The sequence below is a fragment of the Lynx canadensis genome, chromosome D4 (assembly GCF_007474595.2).
Source record: "Lynx canadensis isolate LIC74 chromosome D4, mLynCan4.pri.v2, whole genome shotgun sequence".
Lineage (NCBI taxonomy): Eukaryota > Metazoa > Chordata > Mammalia > Carnivora > Felidae > Lynx > Lynx canadensis.
This window is the reverse complement of record NC_044315.2, coordinates 65,354,309-65,378,862: the sequence shown is the minus strand read 5'-3', so window position 1 is coordinate 65,378,862 and position 24,554 is coordinate 65,354,309. Positions and strand designations below refer to the sequence as shown.

General features: G+C 36.9%; 1 protein-coding gene across 10 annotated transcripts in view; it reads right to left on the bottom strand.

The window, feature by feature from the left end:
• Positions 1-11,070: 11,070 nt before the first annotated feature.
• Positions 11,071-24,554, bottom strand: part of SMC2 (structural maintenance of chromosomes 2) — a 67,341-nt gene continuing 53,857 nt past the window's right edge. Inside the window, exons 23-26 of one of the 10 annotated variants that reach the window (XM_030293243.2) lie at positions 19,163-19,323; positions 15,310-15,457; positions 14,124-14,300; positions 11,098-11,172 (exon numbers count right to left, since the gene is read on the bottom strand). In XM_030293243.2, coding sequence (XP_030149103.1) covers positions 14,142-14,300; positions 15,310-15,457; positions 19,163-19,323 — 468 coding nt within the window. In that variant the 3' untranslated portion in view covers positions 11,098-11,172; positions 14,124-14,141. Of the gene's footprint in view, positions 11,173-11,198; positions 11,468-11,558; positions 14,301-15,309; positions 15,458-19,162; positions 19,324-24,554 lie in introns of those variants that run through there. The other 9 variants (XM_030293242.2, XM_030293244.2, XM_030293245.2 and 6 more) reach the window with 9 other exon arrangements.

The following is a 24,554-nucleotide window of genomic DNA, read 5'->3' as shown; positions in this document are numbered from 1 at the left end:
ATTAAAAAAACATTATTTTGGGGGGTTCCTGGGTGGTTAGGTCAGTTAAGTGTCCGACTTCAGCTCAGGTCATGATCTCACAGTTCGTGAGTTGGAGCCCTGCATTGAGCTCTGTGCTCATAGCTCAGAGCCTGGAGCCTGCTTTGGATTCTGTCTTCCTCTCTCTCTAACCCTCCCCTGCTCACACTCTGTCTCTCTCAAAAACACATTAAAAAAATGGTTTTAAACCAAAAAAAATTAATAAAAAAGAGAAACTTGCTCAAATAAAACCTTGGAACGTTGTGATACTGACACATAATACTAACACAGTAAAGGAATATTAATTAGGAAAGAAAGACTAAAACAGAAATGATCTCAAGTGGTTAGTATGGAAATAGGAATGTGGGTGGAGAGGGGGAGAAAGAATTTTCTTTTCAATTTATAGATATAAATTTTACATTTCTTTTGCTATGCACATACATTTTTCTTATAACTTAGAATAAATTTTTAAAATTGTAATGATTTTAATGATGCAATTTAAAATTAAAAAAAAAATAGGAATACTCCAGAATAATTCTAAAATCCTAGCACTACTATTAGTACTTTTTTCATTTCATATATAAATGGAATGGAAAAACTATGTTTGGGCTATTTTGCTTTTTTATGACATGGCAGATAGCATAAGTATTCAGCATATAGCTTGCCTCCATATTTCTAACAGAATCGATCCACAAAGTGATGCCACTCCCTCTCAAAATAATTGCTGCCTACTTATTTTGTATCCTTTATCATGACGATCAAAATGAAGGTGTAGGTTTTAATAAAAACTCATTTTGAAACCTTTTAACATTGAGTAATATATACATGCTATGAGAAAATACAAATTGAAATGGGGTGTTTTCTGCAAATAGGAATTTGGATTAAGAAGGGTAATTTGGGGGGACCTGGGTGGCTCAGCCCGTTGAGCAAGTGACTCTTGGTTTTGGCTCTGGTCATGATCTTGGGGTTCATGAGACTGAGCCCTGCATTGGGTTCCATGTTGTCAGTGCTTGGGATTCTCTCCCTCTCTCTCTTTATCTCTCACCCCTCTCACACCCCCTCCCACACCTCCTCCCTGCCCTCTCCATGCACACACACACGTGGTCTCTCTCTCAAAATAAACATAAAAAAAGAGAAAGAAATGGCAATTTGGGTGAGAAGTCAAAAATTAGGACTGCAAAACTATGATGAGCATGTGTTCTCAGGAAAGATGTACATGAAGACTGCTAATTGCGTTTCAGTGGAATCTGTAAAAACTGCACATGAATAAACAGGCTTTTGTACCAACACATTAATCTGATATTTTTCACCCTGAATGATTCTGTGCTAAAAATTGCTCCATTTGTGGCAGTTGCTAAATAATATAAACGTAATGTGCAACAAGCCTTTGTATCTGGATTATTTGCTAATGTTCCCAGTGATAGTTAGAGGGCATGATTTATTTAAGGGATTCTGTAATAACTATGTTTGCTTAGATTAGTTGGCACTACTCTTTCAAACTTTGGATGTTCTTTCAGAGAAAGAAAAAACTTTATGACTCAAATTGCTCTTTAGATAACTGTTGCTAAAAATATTTACAAGGGTCCAAATTTCTTTCCCAGACAAGCGGGGGATCCAAGGCTTAGCCTAGCCGGTATTTTTGTTCTAGAAGCTAAGGTTGGACCTGGGAGTCTGGTAGGAGCAGAGCTTTGGGGAAAAAACTGGTTGTGGAAAAAAAAAAAAAATGACCTGCAGAAATAGTGGCATGGGACCTACAAGAGCTTGGCAGTGTTGAAAGACCAAAAGGAGGCCCGGTGAAAATGTGAGATCAGGTTTGTCAGCAAGACTTGCCTGGACAGGCTCAGGAGGAAGGAAAAGAGGAGGGTAACTGAACCGGATGAAACAGAGAGGCAACTTAAAGCCACTTGTTGATTCTGATAGTGTGTCACCATCTCCAGGGGTTAAGCACCTAATTTCGGCCAAACTTTATTCCCATCGTGGGTAACTGAGATGGTCTGTTGTCATGTCTGTAGTGTAGACAAAGCAGGAGGCATCCAAAAAAGTGTAGTAGATTTTCAGTGTGTTTGGAGTTGAAGAGTTAGTGAGTTGACAATTGACATACATGAATTCGAGTTTGAATATATCAAACTTCAATTTACTTGTGGATGATGCCTTTATGACAAAAAGAAAATTGGAAGTAGAAAAAGTGTGTTTTCTTTTCCACCCATTTTGCCCAAAATCCATGAATTATCTTTTACCTGCCTTTGCAGTATTTTTCTCCCCACTCAGGAAGATTTTAACCATGTCCCTAGTTACTATTTTTGTTAGAATTGTGTAAATTTTCAAGGTTGGATCTTGGGTCCATATCCACATATTAATGATTTTTTTCACATTGTTTTTCTCCTGTTTGACTATTTTCCTTTTGTATTTTAGGAGGGCGTTTCAATTTTATTTTCCTGATTTCTGATGAGGTTTTCTAGCATCAATTTTCCATTCAAACCAGAATTTGGTTAATAGGACAGTTTAAAGTCAAATAGACTTCTGAGTCCAGTCCTTGACTGCTTTTCCAGCTTCATTTTCTCTTATTGACATTTAACATTGTATTAGCTTCTGGTATACAACATAATGATTCAATATTTGTATATATTGCACAATGATCACCACAATAAGCCTAGTTAGTGATTCAATATTTTTATATAATGCAAAATGATCACCACAATAAGTCTTGTTAACATTGTCACTATACGTAGTTACAAATTGTGATGGGAACTTTTAAGATACCTCATAAGAACTTTCAAATATAGAATACAGTATTATTAACTATAGTCACCATGCTATACAACCCCATGACTAGAGTTTGTACCTTTTGACCCATTTCACATGCACACGCACACCCTGACAACCACCAATCTCACACACACACACACACACACACACACACACACAAACAAACAAACACCTCCCCCCCCCCCCCCCCCCCCCCCACCGCCGCCAACCACCAATCTGCTCTATCTATGAGCTCGGGATTTTGTGTTGGTTTATTTTACATTCTACATATGAGATCATACAGTATTTCTCTTTCCTTGACTTATTTCTCTTTGCAAAATGCAAAGTCTATCCATATTGTCATAAATAGCAAGATTTCCTTTTTTATTGGCTGGGTAATATTCCACTGTATATACACACACCACATTTTCTTTATCCATTCATCCATCGATGGACACATAGGTTGTTCTATTTTGGATATTGTAAATGCTGCAATGAACATGGGGATGCATGTATCTTTTTAAGTTGGTGTTTTGTTTTCTTCAGCTAAAAACCCAGAAGTAGAATCTATGCTGGGTCATATGGCAGTTTTAATTTTTTAGAGACCTCCAAACTATGTTTTCCTTAGTTCCTGCACCAATTTATATTTCCACTAACAGAGCCCAAGGTTCATTTTTCCTCCTTACTCTTCAGCTTCATTTCTTGATTCTATTTATACAATCTAAATATAACCCAGGCGTATAGAAACATTTTCATTTCTCCAACATTCAGTGTCCTGTTTTCATGCCTTATGCATGCTCTTCCCTTTTGCCTGGAATGGCATTGCCTTGTGATTTCAGTCTGGTTTTGCTCATGCTCTTCTCAATGTGAAGAAATCACCCTGGGTATGCTGTTGGAAAGAATGGTATATTCAAGGTTCTATTCAACAGACACCTCTGATTCCTCTCTATTCCCATCCCCCCCTTTTTAAAAAAATTTTTTTTAATGTTTATTTCTGAGACAGAAACAGAGCATGAATGGGGGAGGGGCAGAGAGAGAGGGGGACACAGAATCCGAAGCAGGCTCCAGGCTCTGAGCTGTCAGCACAGAGCCCGATGCGGGGCTCTAACTCACAGACTGCGAGATCATGACCTGAGCCGAAGCCGGACGCTCAACCGACTGAGCCACCCAGGCGCCCCTCCCATCCCCCTTTTGTAAGGCATCAAAAAAATTCCATAATCGTAACTGAATACATCTATCTTCTTGCATTAGTGTTTTTGTTTTCTTTGGGTAAATACCTAGCAGTGGGATGTTGGATCATATAATAATCCTATTTTTAATTCTGTGAGGAACCTCCGTGATATTTTCCACAGTGGCTGCACCAATCTACATTCCCACCAGAGTGCATGAGGGTTCCCTTTTCTCCACATCCTCACCAACACTGTCTTTTTGACTTTAGCCATTCTGACAGGAGTAAGGTGAACTCATTGTTTTGATTTGCATTTCCTTGATGATTAGTGATGTTGAACATCTTTTCATCGTCTGTTTGCCATCTATATTGCCTTCTTGGGGAAAAAATATCTATTCAGGTCTTCTGCCCATTTTTCATAGGATTATTTGTTATTTTTTGTTTGTTTTTGGTGTTGAGTTGCCTAGGTTCTTTACATATTTTGGATATTAACCCCTTACTGGATATGTCATTTGCAAACATCTCTTCCCATTCAGGAGGTTGCCTTTTTGTTTCACTGATGGTTTCATTCACTGTGCCAAATCTTCTTATTTTGGTGTTGTCTCAATAGTTTATTTTTGCTTTTGTTTCCCTTGCTCAAGAGAACACAGTTGTTAATATATACATGAGTAGGTGATGACTAAATGCCTTTATGATAGACTGTACAAGGTTTTATTGTGGTGCATAGTGAGGGAAGTGTTGGGGAAAATTAGTTGTGGTTCACATTAATGTGCTAAAATTAAAAGAATTTGCTCTTTAGAAGGTAGCATCATAGTCTCATGCAAAGCAACACCTTTATTTCACCCTTCATCTGCATAAGTAGATAAATGTTGAGCTAAATTTTGGTTTTGTGGTTTCTTATATTTTGTATTTTCCATTTATTTTGGTTTTATAAGAATATAAGTGAAAGGAATTCACTGTAAAGTTTATGCTCACACATGTCTAAATTTTGTATGAAAAGTTTCTCCCTTTAAATGGTTTTTACATTATTGAATAATGTATTGGAAACAACTGTGTAGTTGAAAGACCAGGATCCTTGGAATTAGATACATAATCAAATTATGACCAGCTGCACCTTAACTGAGCAAGTAACTTCTCTGAGCCAGTGTTTTCTCATTCTGTGAAAATAACAGCAACTTTGTTGAGCTGTTAAAATCAGGTCATAGATGAAACTAGGTGCAGTAACTGTAGGCTTGTTTTCTTTTCTCCTTATCCTGAATCTAAAATTTTCAGCAGCAACCAGGGAATAACACAGGCTATGGATTAGCATCACAGTGCATTTCTGGTTCATTTAGCCCTGATAAAAATGATGGGAGAGGGAGTGGAAAATAAAGCTTAAAGTATTGGAATTAATAAATTACTCATGTTTTTCCTGGTCCCCAAAAGCCGTGGTACTCAGGATGTTTAATACCTGCTTCCTTTACCCCCGAAACCAAGAACACCCTGTATACACTGTATGTTAGCTAACTGGAAAATAAATTATATTAAAAAAAATAATACCTTATTCCTTTTACTGAGCTGGAAGCAATCTCAGGTAATAATTTTCAGATTTTTTTTCTCTCTTCTTCAAACATGCCTTGAAATTTTGATCCCAAGTAATTAGCACAAAAGCAAACTTCTGTACCTAAATTACAAAGGGATTTAAAGTTCTGTATATTCTTGCCTCCCTTGTGTCAGATGAATTGACCAGATAAGTATGAGTTTTATTTCTAGGCGCTCTTTATCGTTGCATTGATCTATGGGTCTACTTTTGTGCCAATAACACACTGTTTTGATTACTACAGCTTTGTAATGTATCTTGACGCTGGGGATTGTGATACTCCCAGCTTTGTAAAGATTGCTCTGGCTATTTTGTAGTGCCATACAAGTTTCAGTATCATTTGTTCTAGTTCTGTGAAAAATGCTGTATTGGTAATTTGATAGAAATTGCATTGAATCTGTGGATTGTTTTGTGTAGTATGGACATTTTAACAACATGCATTCTTCTGATCCAGGGGCATGAAACATATTTCTATTTGTGTCATACTCAATTTTTATTAAAGTTGACAAATGTGAAATAAAAACCTTTCAACTTTAGGGCACAATAGTTTAGACTTTCCACACCTACAAAAATAGAGTAGGACACAACATATAAAAGGGCTGTTATAGATTCTATTAATTCTTTGGAGGAAAAGTCTCTGTTGCTTATAAAATTTTACTGGGAGACTTCCTTACAAGTATGATAGTATGACAAAACCTTAATAGGAACTTCTCAGAGTGAATATGGGTCTGATGATCTCATTCTAGTTAGTTTGCTAATCCATAGTGTGGTACATGAGCTAAATACCATGGTCTATTTCATCTTGAACTTTTATGAGTTCTTACACTCTCATTAAGAAAATCATCTAGGGGCGCCTGGGTGGCGCAGTCGGTTAAGCGTCCGACTTCAACCAGGTCACGATCTCGCGGTCCGGGAGTTCGAGCCCCGCGTCGGGCTCTGGGCTGATGGCTCAGAGCCTGGAGCCTGTTTCCGATTCTGTGTCTCCCTCTCTCTCTGCCCCTCTCCCGTTCATGCTCTGTCTCTCTCTGTCCCAAAAATAAATAAACGTTGAAAAAAAAAAGAAAAAAAAAAAGAAAATCATCTTTGGGGCACCTGGGTGGCTCAGTCGGTTAAGTGTCCGACTTCAGCTCAGGTCATGATCTCGCAGTCTGTGAGTTTGAGCCCCGTGTGGGGCTCTGTGCTGACAGCTCAGAGCCTGGAGCCTGCTTCAGATTCTGTCTCTCTCTCTCTCTCTGACCTTCCCCCATTCATACTCTGTCTCTCTCTGTCTCAAAAATAAATGTTAAAAAAAAATTAAAATCATCTTTGAGCTCAAGCCATTAATAGGTTACGGGCTCTAAAGAGTTGCACTCAGGTGTTCACAATCTACTAGAACTAAGATGTGTTCATTTACTACTATTATCCAATACTCTTCGATGCCTTATGAAAGGGGGATGGGAATAGAGAATGATCTGTAGAGATGGTGGTTTCTAAGTACAACTTGGGAGGATGGGTATGCTGTTGACACAGCATTAAGAACATGAGCAAACACAAGAAGCTGTATTCAGGAGTGGCAACTGTTGCAGATTGGGTGGCATGTAGGGTTTGTAGAGGCAGTTAGTTTAGGATAAGCTGAAACTCCATAAAGTGGGCTGTTAGAGGCTTAGAATGCCAAACTGTTAAATGTGTAGTAATGTACGTGAGGAGCAAGATGCAGAAAGGAGTAATGAGCCTTACACTAAACTCGAGAAGATGCTTATGACCATCAATAAGAGCCCATCCTACAAACCACATCAGAAAAGTTGTGTAAAGGATAATGTGTAAAGCTTCAACCTATCAAAGAAAACTCTGGCCCTTAACTGATGGCAAGAAAAGGGGCAGCTTATGCCTACTGTTCTGTCATACAATTAAGGGATTATTAGCCACATTTCACTAGATTGGTATAAAATGACCAGCGGCATGAGCTTTAGGGTTAAATCACAATCTTTGTTCTCTATGATGGATGTAAGTGTATCTCTCCTTGCTCCCACCCATGCATGACAAGTATCTTGTCTATTAAAGGCAGAATGTGAACGTTAGCTGAGCTCCAGGCACAAACACAGGAGTATACCTAACACAGTTTGTTATAAGGACTGAGTATGGGCTTTTTATCTGGACAGTCTTGAGCTTAAATCCTGGCTCCCTTCTCCCACCCCTTATTTTGTAGCTGTGGAAGTTTAGACAAGTTATTCAAGTTTCATACCTAGAGTTATATATACTAGGAAACCCCCCAAAATTTTTTTTGCTTTGTTTTACTTGCTTTATTGTGGTAGTATCAGACTGAACCCAAAATGTCCCCAGGGTATGCCTGGTTTACAGGATTCTGTTTGCTACAGTTGAGAATAAATATGTAGTTGGAGTATTACATAATGTAGATAATCCTTTCTTGATACAAATAACACAATGCAACAAGGGATCGCTTCTTAGTTGCCATGTGGAATCTGAAACTCCATTAATAAAAATATTGCCCCTTATAACATTAAAATTAACTGGTGATTCCTGTACTTAGAACAGCTATTTTACTTACCCATGCAGGATTTTGTAGCATCACACATTAGTCAAGGGAAACCACCATTGATTGCGTTATGCAGATCTTCAAAATGTTAACACATTTCACAATACAATATAAAAAAATCCTGTTAATATGACCACCAGTATTATCAGAACAGTCTTTATTGAGATGTCCAGCTCACAATGACAAATACAAGTTTGCCAGAATTCTAATTTTCATTTGAAAGCTACAATTTTAGTATTTGCAACAAATGTCAGGTTAATATGACAGGTTCATACTGTTCATTTTTAAGAAATGTCTAACCAAATGCCATAGACTTAATAACCATAGTTTGTCTTAGTCACCTGTCCAAGTAAAAATGCTTTTCCATGAAAAGTTATTTCAGACTACAACAGAAATAAGAGCATTTCTGCAAAAGAACCATGTTTTGGTATGCAGAAATGCTTTATAATATAACTCCCATTTTATCAGATTATTAAAGACGTACTCAGGAGGAGGGGATAAAAAAATTTTTTTAGCTTCATTAAAGACACTTTTAAGTGAGACCACCATTAAAAAACAAAACAAAACAAAAACATTCAAATGCATGGAGGTGAAAATGCTATCAGTATTGCTAGCACAGAGTGCTGCCCCACCCTGGTTTATGCCTAGGTGACAGTTCTGCCCACCATTCATGCCAATGTCAACATGTGAGTTGACACATTCTGCACCCAACTCTGTCAGCTCCGAACATTCCAAATTTCTCCTATTCTGTGCTTTGACTTTTCATTTTCTTAAGACTGTCTTTTGAAAATATTCTTAAAATTTTAATGTTCCTTGATACTTTTTTTCTTCTTCTTTTGAGGTTTGTGTTTTTTTGGTGTGTCCTAGGAAATCTTTGCCTAATCTAAGGTCACAAAAATTTTGTTTTCTTCTAGAAGTGTTATAACTACTACTTTTAGGCCTATGTCTCATCTTTAGTTATTTTTTTGTGTATGTTGTGAAGGGCAATGTTTTTTTTTGTTTGTTTTGTTTTTGTATAAATACCTAGCTGTTGGTACCATTTATTGAAAAAAACTGAAAATGGCTTATTATCGCCTGTAAATGTTATCAGATTCAGTTTGCTAATATTTTCAGGGTTTTTGCTCTTCAGACCATGAGGGCTACCAGGCTGTAATTTTCTTGTTTTATAATGTCTTTGTCAAGTTTTAGTATTAGAACCCTGGACTTATAACAGGTTGGAAGTGTTCCCCTGCCCCCTCCCCACCCCCCACTTGTCTTTGAATAGTAATATTTACAAATAAAACCACATGGAACTAAAGTTTTCCTTGTGAGAGGATATTTAATCATTTCAATTGCATGAACAGATGTGAAGCTATTCAAGTTCTGTCTACTCTTGTCAATTTTAGTGAGTTTTATTTTTCCAATTTTCCATTTTGTCTAAGTTATTGAATTTACTGGCATGAAAAGCATCATAATTTTGCATCCTTTTAATTTAGGTAAAAGCCACGGTGGCAACTCTTCTTTCATTCCTGATATTAGTGACTTGTAATTTCTCTGGTTTGCCTGAATGGTCTAATTACAGATACCTGGTTCTCAAAACAAAATCAATATGTCAGCTTAATTTTCTCCATTGTTTTTCTGTCCTGTATATGTTGACTTCTACCTTTTATTATTTCCACCTTTCTATTTAATTTGGGTTTACTTTTTATTTATCTAAAATATACATTAAGGTAGAACCTTAGACCACTGAATTTGTACCTATTTTGTTTTCTAAATCTATCCTTTTTTAACAATTAAAAAAAAACTGATTCCTGACATAACAGAACAAACTAGAAATCAGTAAGAGAATGCTACCTGGAAAATCCCCAACTATCTGGAAACTTAAGAAATAGATTCCAAAAGAATTCAATAGTCAGAAGAAATGTCAAAGCAAATTAGAATATATTTTGAAGTTAAAGTTGAAAATGCAGCATAGCAAAATCTGTGAGATGAAGCTAAAAGATTACTACCTAAGAGGGCCAATGATAGCATTAATTGCTTGCTACAAAAAGAGATCTCAAATCAACAATCTAAACCTCTACCATAAAACTAGAAAAGAGCAAAATAAGCCCAAAGCAGAAAAAAGGAAATGAGACAAAATCAGTAAATGAAAACAGAAAGACAATAAAGTAAATGAAATAAAAAACTGGTTCTTCGAAAGACAATAAAATTGACAAACTTCCATCACGACTGAGAGAAAAAAACAAAAATTACCAATATCTGGAATGAAACAAGTGATAACTTCAGAGCTTGAAGACATCAAAAGGATAATGAGGAAATACCATGACTGCTGCACACAAATTTGACAGTTTAGATGAAATGGAACAATTCAGCAAAAAACACAAACTATCACAAATCACTTGTTGTAAAACAGATAATTTAAACATCCCCATAACTATTAAAGAAATTGTATTTCTATTCCCCCCATCCCGCCCCCTAATCTCCAGGCCTAGAGAGTTTCATAGGAGGATTCTAATATTTGAAGAATTATTAACACAAATTCTATATAATTATACAGAAAATAGAAGAGGGAACATTTCCCAATTAATTTTATGAAGTTAGTATTACCCCAAAACCAAAGAAAGCCAGAAAAACAAAACAAAACAAAAAAACCCATACAGACCAAAGCCCTTAATGAACACACACAAAAATCACAACCAAGCTATTAGCAAACAGAATCCTATAAAACAGGCATAACCTGGAAACATTTTGGGTTCAGTTTGATACTACAATACAGCAAGCAAAACAAGGCAAAAAATTTTTTTTGGCTTTCCCAGTGCATATAAAAGTTCTATTTATACCCCCCTTTACCATATATTCATCTGTTTTGATTTCTTAAAATCAGATGGTATTTGTCTTTCTCTGATGGACTTATTTCACTTAGCATAATACATTCTAGCTCCATCCACATTGTTGCAAGTAGCAACATTTAATTTTTGATGGCTGAGTAATATTCAAAAAGAGATCAAACCACAAGAGACTTACCGATAGAGAACAAACTGAGGGTTGATGGAGGGCCATGGGTTGGGGGATGGGTTATGGGTACTAAGGCAGACACCTGTGATGAGAACTGGATGTTGTATGTAAATGATGAATCACTGAGTTCTACTCCTGAAACCAATATTTAAATTTAAAAGTTATATTTACGCTGTAATCCATTAAGTGGGCAACAGCATTAGATCTAAAAAAAGTATGTATCTTAAAAATAGCTTATTGCTAAAAAATGCTAACCATCATCAGATTTCAGTGAGTCATAATCACTGATCACCATAACAAATATAACAAGGAGAAAGTGTGAAAGTATGTGAGAATTATCAAACTGTGACAGACTCAAAGGGAACCAATGCTGTGGGGAAAAAGGGTGCTGGCAGACTTGCTGGGTGCAGGGTGGCCCCAAACCTTCAATCTGTAAAAAAAAAAACGCAGTTACCCGTGAAGCATAATAAAACAAGGTATGCCTCTACATAAAGAGAATTATAGACCATGACCAAGCAGGGTTTAATTCAGGAATACCAGGCTGGTTTAATATTCACAAATTAAGCAATGTAATTCATTCTTAACAGGCTAAAGCACGTACATGATCATATCAATCAATGCAGAAAAAGCAATGAACAGAATTCAATAACCCATCCATGATAAAAGTGACCAAACTAGGAACAGAAGGAAACTTCTTTAACTTGATAAAGAATATAAACCAAAAAAGCCTATGGCTAACATTATACTTAGGTGGTGAGAGACTGAATGCTTTCCTCAGAATTTTGGGGAAAAGGAAGATATGCCAGCTCTCATTATTTATACCACACAGTGCTGGAACTTGAAGCCAGTACAGCAAGAAAGGGGAATAAAGGCCCACAGATCAAAAAGGAAGAAAACCTGTCCTGATTTGCAGACAACATGATGGCGGGAGTGGTTGGCCCATTTGATTACCTCACTGTATCAGAAGAGAATGGATTCTCAAGTTTTTGCTTTTGCATTTGTTAGGGTACATGAAATGCCCAAACAACCCCCCCCCCCCCAAAAAAAAAACCCAGAAGGAATCCTTTTCAAATGTTTGACATTCTTCCTAGAAATAATTTTCTCATGTTGTGCATACTGCTCACCCAGGTGTGTCTTAAATTTATTATGTACAATGAACACAAATGTTCAAACTGTCAGAAAGGTAATATTCTGGAGCCCAACTACCAAGACTGGTATCTTGGCTCTGCCCCTAACTACTATCATCACAGACAAGTCTGGTAACTTTTGTGCTCAATTCAATTTCCTCAGTTATGTAATGCTGATCAACAGTACTTACTCAAATGTGAAAACAGATGCAAATACGAATAGCATCTGATGTCTAGAAAGAGCTCAGTAAAGGTTACTTATGTTATTGCAGAACTTTAAAGGTCCCTGACTCTCCCCTTCATGTCATCTTCTAATCACAATATACTGACATTACTCATAAAAATTTAATATGTTTGAGGATTATCATCAAAAAGCATGATATATATGAGACAAAAATTAAGGAAGCAAATAGAAAATCTGAGATAAAGAAAATTAGTTCAGATGTCAAAATATAACCTCACAAGTTATTTATCAAATGTTAGTTAAAACAGCAATGAACTACCATTTTATAACTAGTAAATCAGAAATAATAAAACTAACAGCCAGTGCTGACTGGGTTGTGGTCAACAGATATGTGATCTTACTGCAAGTATGAACCGACAGAACTGTTTTGGCAAATAATCTTCAATACATTTGAAAGGAAATAAAAAACTGTCTGTTATAGGTGAAATTAGACTTCCTGTAACTCGGCATTTATAACTTTGTCTCCCTCTCCTCCCATAGTGGACAGAATGAATTCCAGATTCAGTCCTTTCCAGTGTGTCCCATTGTATCAGTTACCTGGATGTTATCTGACATCCTCAGTTGTGTATGGAAGGATGAGGAATGTTAAAGCCAAAGCCAAGAACCATAAGCATATATTAGGGAAAGGGTAACATAAAGGAACTGAGTATCAAGAAGGGATACAGGGCCAAAATAATATACTCAAGATCAGATTAGATCATGTGAGCGCTTTCAAAATTCAGAGTTTGGAGACAATCGGGTGATGCAGAACTACACACAGTAACCAAATGGTGTTTGTTAGCGCTTCTTTTGAGTTCTTAAAGGAACTTCAACCTTTTGACCTGGAAAGCAGAAGACACTAAGATATATAATAATCATCAAATTTTGAGTTCTTTCGGTAGAATGGATGGATCTATTTATATATTCATCAGACTCAAGGAAAAAGATAAATTTGGTTTAGTCTGCTGGCTCCTACATTCTCATTCACCAACAGACTGTTATTAATTGGATTATGAAAAGGCTAATAACAAAAATCTTTGAAAACACGAGGAGACTTAATGCAACATACTTTCTCCCAGGCTTCTATTAAAATACTAGTGAAGATTTTTTAAAAACTTAAGATTGCACAGACCAATTACTAAGCATATAGAAACATGATCTCCAAACATCATTAAAGTGAGAATCTTTCCAAAGGTTTCCCATCTGGGTCTCAATCAGGGCTCTGCCATTGTATCTTCACAGAACTAACAACAAATAGCTTGGTGCATGCCTAACAGCTTCCTGTGTGTTCCCTTTGTTGGTCCAGACACTTGCTTTATAATTCTTACCTAAATGACTTTCTTAACAACAGAAAACACATTAATATTACCTTAGGAATTAAACTAATTAAAAGCTGACTATCAGCTATATTTATATTATAACTTAATTCCATCTGTTTCTTTTTATTTTTAGCTTTTACAAACAATGCACCACCAACCAGGTATCTCAGGCTCCCTAGTATAAAGAATTGTGTAAGAAAAAACATTTGAGGACATGCATAAAATCACAATCACAGTAATTGGACCATAGTTACACTGATTAAGAAAAGAGGCATCTATGTTCATTTATAAGTGATTACATAAAGGAAGAGAAAATACAGGTTAAGTAACAAAACAACATTGCATTTTACATAAATAAGTAAATCCCAAGGTCTTTATGTTTAAAAAACAGGTCAAGGTAAAGGAGTAAATCTGTACTTTTAGCTTCAAAGGTGGTCATTTGGGTCCTTTTGCCTTGGATGTAGTTTCCTTAGGAATCTTTCCATTTTGACACTGAGTAAATCTGGCTACTGTAGACACACCATCCACAAACTTGGTTTTGAATAGGACATTTGCATTGTTGAACATACCCTCCTTTAGGGACACCACAATGAACTTGAGGGAAAAAGAAAAAAAGCATAAAAGGTATTTTGTAATTTGAAGAAAAGCACTCCTGTTTTTATTCTGGGACTAAGAATTGTCTAGACATATTTTGATTTTATTTCTTTCAATGCGTGGCTCAAAGCAAATGCAAGTAACAAATAGTTATAATATTAGGCACCTAAATGAATTCTAGCTTTCTATATTTGGGTTTTAGGAGTCTTAATTTTACCTTGAGTGCTTCATTACCCAAGTTTACTATTTCCTGCTGGTTGACTGCTTGTTGCTATCCTCTGCAGCTGGCATCACTGTTTTGTTGCTAGCTCTAAATGCTCTGGTGAAATATTTTTCTTTGTGATATTGCAAAAATATCAAAGGCTACAAGTTCCCACAGCACTACCACTAGTCAAATGGAACACTTATAGAATTCAAAATAGGCACCACTTCACCGTTACCTGGTAAAAATGGACCATAATAAATAAGTCTACGCTAACTACGATTAAGTGAAACCCCGAGTTGTACACTGCATTATCTATATAACCATACTTGGCAGCCCCAGCTCCTGCAGCAACAGTTCAATAAAAACTAACTGTTCTTAAAGGGGCTTTTCTCTACTTCCCACCCAGGAAACATGACGAGTACCCCATCAAGCACCACATGATTTTCTGATGCCTAGGTATGTTCCTAAGCCAGTCTTCCTTTGATTGTGTATCCTTTGGCAGCAAGCTAGAGAAAATAATGACGTTAACCATATTTAATTTCTAATTATGAAAAACTTAGACTCTCCCTCATGATACAACCAACAATTGTCATGCCTGGCTCCTTCTGTAACAGTAAACCAAACCTTCTTTCCTTACTCGAATGTGCATATATGTAAATAATCACTGTATATTTAAAGAGATACAATGCTTTCATGTTCTTCAATCCTAAATATCTTCGTATTGGCCATTACTAAAGAATAGTTTTTGAATAAACACATACTATACGAAAACTATCACGGAGACATTGTCTTCCTGGTTCTCACCTGAGAATGCGTGAAATGAGTCCGCAGCATTTGTCCGATGTTTTGGGTGTGAGAAAGGTCCAAGGCTGCATCTACCTCATCCAGGATATAAATTGGAGCAGGTTTGAAGAGGAGCATGGACAATATTAATGACAAAGCCACTAAAGACCTAAGAAAAGACCAGAAGAAAAGTTATCAAAATTTGATTTTATCATTTTTTACCAAAATACTGAAGCAAATCTGCTGTCCTTTGATGGATAGTGCAGATTTAGCTGAAAGACTGCCATGGAAATAATTTAAAGTTTCAAAGTTCAACACTTCTGTTGGTATTAAAATGTTTATTTCAGCTTTTCAGTTTTTCTCTTCAAGTTTTATTTTGAAACTTATTTATCTTGAAACAGGTTTACATTCTTTCCCGTCAAATAATCAGGATTTTATAATTGGCACTTATCCTTAAGGAAAGAGTATGTTAATTGTTTTCTTTCCTTCCCCAGTTGCTATTAGATGCCTTGGTAGCAGGCGAGTGAAGTCTTAACAAGTAAGTATATAGTCAACAGCTACTATCTTTGTAATACTAGAACTGGTTTAGGTACCTTCTTTCAAACTTTTACTATGTCTGCATATGTGTGCACGTGTGTGTGTGTGTGTGCGCGCACACACACACTCTTTATTGGCACCATTTAAGAGTAAATTGTATAGATTATGACCCAGTAATCCCATAATACTGGGATTACTGGGAAGTAATTCCCAGTGTCAGAAATTCAAACAAACAATTGTATGATGGTTAATCTTGTGTGTCAACTTAACTGGATCACAGAGCACTCAGATATTAGGCTAAACTTTATTTCTGGGTCTGAGAATGTTTCTGGGTGAAATTAGCATTTGAATTGGAAGACTCTGTATAGCAGTTTGCTCTCTCCAATGTGGTTGGACATCACATAATCTGCTGAAGTCCTGAATCATAAGAAAGGTAGAGAAAGAATTTGTTCTTTCCTGCCTCATTACTCGAGTTGGGACATGGATATTCAGACTCAGTGTTCCTGGTTCTTAGGACTTCAGACTCGGACTGAATTAGACCACTGGCCTGCCTAGGTTTCCAGCTTGCAGACAACAAACTGTGGGCCTTCTCAGCCTCCACGATAAGATGAAAATTCCTTTTATACACACAAACATACCCTACTAGTTCTGTTTCTCTGGAGAATCCCAATACACCTTATTTAAAATTTGCAGTTACACATCTGAGTTTCTATAGCTCTTTTTCAGTTCTCTTCTAGCTAGCCATCCCCATTACTGTAGCTGTTTTTTTTCTAATCAGGTATCATAATTCTTAGATTTTTTTCTTTACCATAAAAAACAACAGTGAGATTGACATCTACCTCTATAAAGGGCAGCTGACGTCTCTCAAGCAACCTAAAGTTATTTTTTATTGGCTTTCTCTGTACCAAATGTTTAAGGCATTGCGCTTTCTTTCAACTTAATTTTGCAGGGGGGAAAAAAACCTCACCAAGAAAAAAAAAATTCTCATCAAGAGTTAAACTAGTATGCTGGGTATATATCTAAAATAATGGTATTTATGTGAAAATTGTATCATCTTAATTATAGAAATAATTTTCAGGTCTCAAAAAGAAAGTAAGCATATATTTTCTGTTCTCCTCAAAACATTATCTAGGACTGTGGCAAAAAAGTTAGATGTTGGGATTTGAACTGTAGAATTCAACTTTGGTTAACAGGCACCAGAAGGTGTCTTAGACTGTTAAAATATTTAGGAATTTTATCATAATGAAATATAATCAGGGGAGTACTATTCTCATAAAAATGGCAAAGGCCTTCATTAGGGAAATTAACAGGTCTTAGTATTTTCTACATACATAAAAGTTACATGATGGCATCATAGGGCACATGAGAACAATTTAAGAACTACAGATTGCACATCCTACAGGGGACAAAATATAAAATTAACAACGGTCTTTAATTATGTGAATATTCACAATTTTCTCTCAGTAGGCTTTAATTATTTGGTTCTCTGCAGGTAAGGAGCTAGTCCACATGACCTCTTAAGTTTTTCCTTAGTATGCCGATTGTCTGAATCACCATGTAAGGCTGGGGAAAAACTTCCCTGAAGTCTACAGCATGCTATTTCCAACACTATTCATTCCTTTATGCAGATCTGAGTTTTTTCATCTGGTATCATTTGCCCCTTATCCAAAAACTTCCTTTAACTTGTACGGTTCTGCTGACAGCAAATTCCTCCAGCTGTTGTTTTTCTGAAAAAATATTTACGTTGACTTCCATTTGAAGAATATTTTGATTAGACATAGAATTCTAGGTTGCCACGTTTTTCTTTTAGCACTTTCTAGATGTTGTTCCAGATACCTGGCTTGCATAGTTTTTGACAATAATCCTAAAGTCATTTTTATATTTGTTCCTTGGTATGTAATACTATGCCTCTGGCTGCCTGAAGACAAATCACAATTTCATATAACATGGCTTGCTGTGTTACTGTATGTATGTCACGGGAGAGGTTGTGTGGTGTTTATCCTACCTACATTAAGTCTGTGGGTTTATAGAACTCATCAAAACGGGAAAATTTGGGGACATTATTTCAAATATTTTTCTTTACCTCTTCCTCTCTTTTTGGAACTCCAATCACATATATGTTAGATGGCTTAATATTGCCCCACAGGTCACTGTTTACAGTTCTGTGCTTCTCACTTTAGCTTTAACTTTCTATTGCTGTGTCTTCAAATTCACTCATGTTTCTACACTGTTTAATCTGCTAATGTCATGTGAGCTTTTCCTTTTGGGCATATTTTTTTATCTCTAGCAATTCTACTAGATTCTTTAAAAAAATTTTTTTTAAATATTTATTTTGGGAGAGAGAGTACACGTGAGCAGGGGCGCAGGGGAGGCAGAGAGGATAGAGAATTCCAAGCAAGCTCTGCGCTGTCAGTGCAGAGTCCAACACTGGGCTCAAACCTGCAACCCGTGAGATCATGACCTAAGATGAAATCAAGAGTTGGACACTTAACTGACCAAGCCACCCAGGTGCCCCCTAAATTCTTTTTTTTTTTTTTTTTATAGCTTACATTTCTCATCACATTCTTTTCTCCTTGTAATTCTTAGAACTAATTAATGTAATACTATAACTTCCTTGTCTGCTATTTTCATCACCTGTCATTTCTGGGTCTGTTTCCATTGAATAATTTTTCTCTAAGTTACACGTCATTTTCTTGATTTCTGTCCAGTACTTTTTATCAGATACCAGACACTGTGTTCCATTACAGTCTCAAATTTTGTTGTCTTTCTTTAAAAGCATTAGGCTTTGTTCTGAGAAACACTTTAGTTACATGAGGATCAGCTTGATTTCTTCAAGGCTTACAATGAACTTTGCTGTGTGTAAAGACTATCCTTCACTTCAGGGACATTACAGACTGAATGCTAGGGTGCAGCTTACTGGGGCCTCCCAAAATTCTGTTTCTTTAATTCAGTGAAACTACTATGATTTGTGTTGATTCCCCCTCCCTGCATCTGCAATCCAGAAATTCTATGGAGAAAGCAGACATGAACCCTGAGCTTAGCACTTTTGTTTTATTGCTCACAGGATTCAGACTCTTGGGCTACTAATTTCCCAATGTCTGAAATCAATTGTTTTTCATAATTTCATCTCATTTTCTAGCTGCTTACCCTTATTTCCTTTGTTGCCTACTATTTTAATCACAAGTTCTAACCACAATCTGCAGTCTTACATATTAACCTCCTTAAATTGTACATTTAAGATAGCTAAGCAAAACAAAACAGCAAATAGGTCGGCAATGAGATGATGGATTGTAATAAGAGGATTGAGGAATTCTAAATCTGTAAAGGGATTACTCACCTCTGACCACCACTAAGTTCAGTTAGGTTTTCTTTCCAAGTATTTCCTAAAGCAACCTTGAACTCCAGACCATCCAATACAGTTTGCCCCTCTGGTGGTGCAAGCATAGCATTAGCACCAGGCAAAAGAGTAGAAAAAATAGACCCAAAGTCCTTGTTAACCTGGATTAAATAAATAAATAAAATATTATAGAAGGCTTTCAAAGAATCAAATTTTGATATGTGTATATTCAATCCAGCAGATGCATTTTGTTGTCTGTTACTAACTCAGGTGTTGGCAAATTATGGCCTATGTGACAAATCTGGCCACGCCCATTCTTTTATGTTTTGTCTATGGCTGCTAGCACTAAAACAACAATCTAGTAATTGCAGCAGAGACTATATGGCTCACAAAGCCAGAAATGTTTATTACCTGTTCCTTTGCAGAAATAATTTACTGAGCTCTGCTCTAACTTTTGATACCTTTGTAAGCCATACTGTAGGAATCTTGACAGACCTACAACTGTATAAGACACTGAGCTTGGAGTTGGAGAAGCAGAAACAAACTTTTTGGCATAACATATTCTCTTCTAAATCTTGTTCTCATTTGACTGCTTTGATAGGCCAGTGGTTATCAGCTAACCTTAAAAAGCCTAAGATGAGGGTAAAGTCTAGGAAAAAAAGAGTCATGAAATCAAACAACCAGATCTGTTCAAGGTGTTGACTGGTACTTTTATATAGGCTTTGTCTCAGCCAAAGAAGTTGTCAAAAGACAGGAAAAGGATTGGACCCCAACAGAAAAAGACTAAAGAATCTGTTTGGCTTATCCCATCAAGCCCCAGTAGATTACTGAGAGACTTAGGGTCAATATTTTAGTTTGAAACTGGGTAATTTTTGTGCATACACACTTGATTTGAGAATTTGGCCACCTGTCTTCAAATACGTGACTAATAACCTTAGTTCAGGAAATCTGAGAGTGTATACATACACATGCACAACCATGAGGATCTGACGGTCATGTTCTCTAGAGAAATCTCTAAATTCAAGTGCAAATAAAAAGTTCATGAATATTTGTAGTAATAAGGATCTCTACATACCAAAAATCAGTGCTACTGAATACAGATTTATCAAGGAATACAGTTTTAAGAGCAACTGAATACATGCTGGACAGTACCCTACACAGAGGAAACAGGTTTTAGTTTTATCTGGGATACATTTCTACAGCTAAGTGAGGTTCACCACAATGGGAGAGGACCGCTGTCTTTTTTTGAGAATGATGAAGATAGCAGAGTATTCATAAACAGTTTTGGTTCTTTTGCTTTTCTTTAATTTTTTGGGCAGGCAGGAGAAAGACACTAAAGAGAGGATTAAAACAGTGGAATGCTACTCAACCCTGAACCCAAGTGAAAACTCCTCCAAAGAAGAAAAGAGAAACTTATTTATAGGCAAAATATAGCCCTATTCAAGATAGAAAATGCATTATATTCACGGATAGATAAAAGATGAAATGCAATCAAATTCTGGAAATCTAATATGGTTAAGAAGGAAATAGAAAAATAAGACACAGCCAGTGCTGAAAATACTCTGGCTTTGTGAATTGAGTATGCTAGAAGCCAGAAGGAAGTATATAATACTGCTAACACTATTACCTCAATAGGTTATTATGAGGATTAAGTGAGAAAATTACTATGAGAATAGTCCCTGACATATAATAAGTACTCAATAAATTTACCTGCTTTGAGACAACTCTGGAAATTGGGGGAACATCAATTTAAAGGATAGATTTGTACTTGCATTAATCCAGGAATCACATGGAAAACAAGAGACAAAACCTCTCAGACCTAGTGTTATATCCACACTTATACAAGAATAATGGGGCCAACTTTATGCATCCATTTAAAAAGACACAAACACCACAGGGAGATGGAACACTGAAAATAAGTCCTAGGGTACTAAAAACCAGGTGACTGAAAGGGATAATTGTACTACCATTACTAAAAATGAAGTTTTCAGAATTCAGAATAATTACAGAATTAAAAAGCAAAAAAGAGGCAAGGTGCCCAATTAAATCCCAGAGGCATGGGACTGTTAAAGTACCAAACAGCATAGTAACTATGTTTGGAATCTTCTGAATGAGAGTCTTTTGCTAGGATGGATACAGGAAAACTTCCACATAAGTGGATAGGGAATTATCCTAAAGGAGACAAACATATGCAACTAGGGAAGCAGAAATAAAAGTAAAGAACTGTGAAATCTGTCAAAGTTGTCCTAAAACAAAACAAACGTACTTGGGATTTTGTTGAATGAGAATCCAGTGAAAAACAATTCTAAACCTCTTTGCTTACTGCCCCAAATTTAGAGCAACAAGGGTGACAGGAGTTAGCAACTAAAGGCAATTTTAACTGGTCTTAATTTAGGAAAAGAGAATCCCAGTTTTTCCACCTCTGGCTATCTGATCTTAGGCTAGATCATCTATGTATGTATGCATTTAGCTATCCATTCATCTATCTGCCTTCCTACCTACCTACCTATTCATTTTTAAATTTACATCCAAATTAGCATATAGTACAATGATATCAGGAGTAGATTCCAGTGATTTACCCCCTATGTATAACACCCAGTGCTCATCCCAACAAGTGTCCTCCTTAATGCCCCTTACCCATTTAGCCCATTCCCCCACCCCCAACTCCTCCAGCAACCCTGTTTGTTCTCTATATTTAAGAGTTTCTTATGGTTTGTCTCCCTCCCTGTTTTTATATTTTTGCTTCCCTTATGTTAATCTGTTTTGTATCTTAAATTCCTCACAAGTCATATATTTGTCTTTCTCTAATTTCACTTAGCATAATAACCTCCAGTTCTATCCACGTAGTCGCAAATGGCAAGATTTCATTCTTTTTGATTTTCAAGTAATACTCCAGTGTGTGTGTGTGTATACCAAATCTTCTTTATCCATTCATGGACACTGGGGCTCTTTCCATACTTGGGCTATTGTTGAAAGTGCTGCTATAAACATGGGGTGCAGGTGTCCCTTTGAAACAACACACCTGTATCCCCTGGATAAATGCCTAGTAGTGCAATCGCTGGGTTGTAGGGTAGTCCTATTTTTAATTTTCTGAGGAAACTCCATACTGTTCTCTGGAGTGGCTGTACCAGTTTGCATTCCCACCAGCAGTGCAAGAGATCCTCTTTCTCTGCATCTTCTCCAACATCTGTTGTTGTGTGAGTTGCTAATTTTAGCCATTCTGACAGGTGTGAGGTGGTATCTCATTGTGGTTTTAATTTGTATTTCCCTGATGATGAGTGATATTAAGCATTTTTTCATGTGTCAGTTGGCCATCTGGATGTCTTCTGTGGAGAAGTGTCTATTCATGTGTTTTGCCCATTTCTTCACTGGATTATTTTTCAGGTGTGGAGTTTGATAAATTCCTTGTAGATTTTGGATACTAACCCTTTATCTGATATATCATTTGCAAGTATCTTCTCCCATTCTGCTGGTGCCTTTTTTGGAAAAAAAAAAAAAATTTTTTTTTACATTCATTTATTTTTGAGAGACAGAGCACAAGTGGGGGAGAGGCAGAGAAAGAAGGAGACACAGAATCCGAAGCAGCCTCCAGGCTCTGAGCGGTCAGCACAGAGCCCAATGCGGGGCTCGAACTCACAAACTGTGAAATCATGACCTGAGCTGAAGTTGGACGCTTGACCAACTGAGCCCCCCAGGCGCCCCAGTGTTGGTTGCCTTTTATCTTATTTTTTACTGTTTACTCACCTTAGAGAGAGAGAGAGAGAGAGAGAGAGAGAGCGCAAGCTGGGGAGGGGCAGAGAGAGAGAGAGGGAGACACAGAATCCAAAGCAGGCTCCAGGCTCTGAGCTGTTAGCACAGAGCCCGACACAGAGTTGGAAATCACAAACTGTGAGATCATGACTTGAGTCAAAGTCTGAAGCTTAACCGACTGAGCTGCCCAGGAGCACCCCCACTGTTGGCTGCCCTTTAGTTTTACTGACTGTTTCCTTTGCTGTGCAGAAGCTTTTTATTTCGATGAGGTCTCAGTTTTCTTTTTGTCTCCCTTATCTCCGGAGATGTGTTGACTAAGCAGTTGCTGCGGCTGAGGTCAAATAGGTTTTTGCCTGCTTTCTCCCCTAGGGCTTTGATGGTTTCCTGTTTTACATTTAGGTCTTTCATCCATTTTGAGTTTAGTTGTGTGTATGCTGTAATAAAGTGGTCCAGGTTCATTCTTCTGCATGTCGCTGTCCAATTTTCCCACCACCACTTGCTGAAGAGACTGTCTTTATTCCATTGGACATTCTCTCCTGCTTTGTCAAAGATTAGTTGGCCATACATTTGAGGGTCCATTTCTGGATTATCTATTATGTTCTATTAATCTGAGTGTCTGTTTTTGTGCCAGTACTATACCATCTTGATGATTACAGCTTTGTAATACAGCTTGAAGTCCGGGATTGTGATGCCTCCTGCTTTGGTTTTCTTTTTCAAGATTGCTTTGGCTATTCAGGCTCTTTTCTGGTTCCATACAAATTTCAGGATTGTTTGTTTTAGCTCTGTGAAGAATGTTGGTGCTGTTTTGATAGGGATTGTATTGAATATGTACTGATTTGGGTAATACCAGCATTTTAACAGTATTTGTTCTTCCACTCCATGGGCATGGAATCTTTTTCCATTTTTTTGTATCTTCTTCAATTTCTTTCATAGGCTTTCTATAGTTTCCAGTGCACAGATTTTTCACCTCTTTGGTTAAGTTTTTTTCCTCAGTAGTTTATGGTTTTTTGTGCAACTGTAAATGAGATCGATTCCTTGACTTCTCTTTCTGTTGCTTCATTACTGGTGTACAGGAATGCAACCTATACCGATTTCTTTGCACTGATTTTATATCGTGTGACTTTGCTGAACTCATGGATCAGTTATAGCAGTTTTTTGTGGAATCTTTTGGGTTTTCCATGTAGAGTATCATGTTTCCATATAGAGTATCAAAGAGTGAAAGCTAGACTTCCTCCTTACTGATATGGATGCCTTTTATTTCTTTGTTATCTGATTGTTGAGGCAAGGACTTCCAATGCTAGGTTGGATAACAGTGGCGAGAGTGGACATCCCTGTCATGTGCCTGACCTTAGGGGTAAAGCTCTCAGTTTTTCCCCATTGAGGATGGGGTGGGGTGGGTCTTTCATATATGACTTTCATGATCTTGAAATATGATCCTTCTATCCCTACTTTCTTGAGGGTTTTTATCAAGAAAGGATGCTGTGTTATGACAAATGTTTTTTTCTGCATCTATTGAGAGGATCATGTGGTTCTTGTCCTTTCTTTAATTGATGTGATGTATCATTCTGATTGTTTTGTGGATATTGAACCAGTCCTGCATCCCAGGTATAAATCCCACTTGGTCGTGGTGGATAATTCTTTT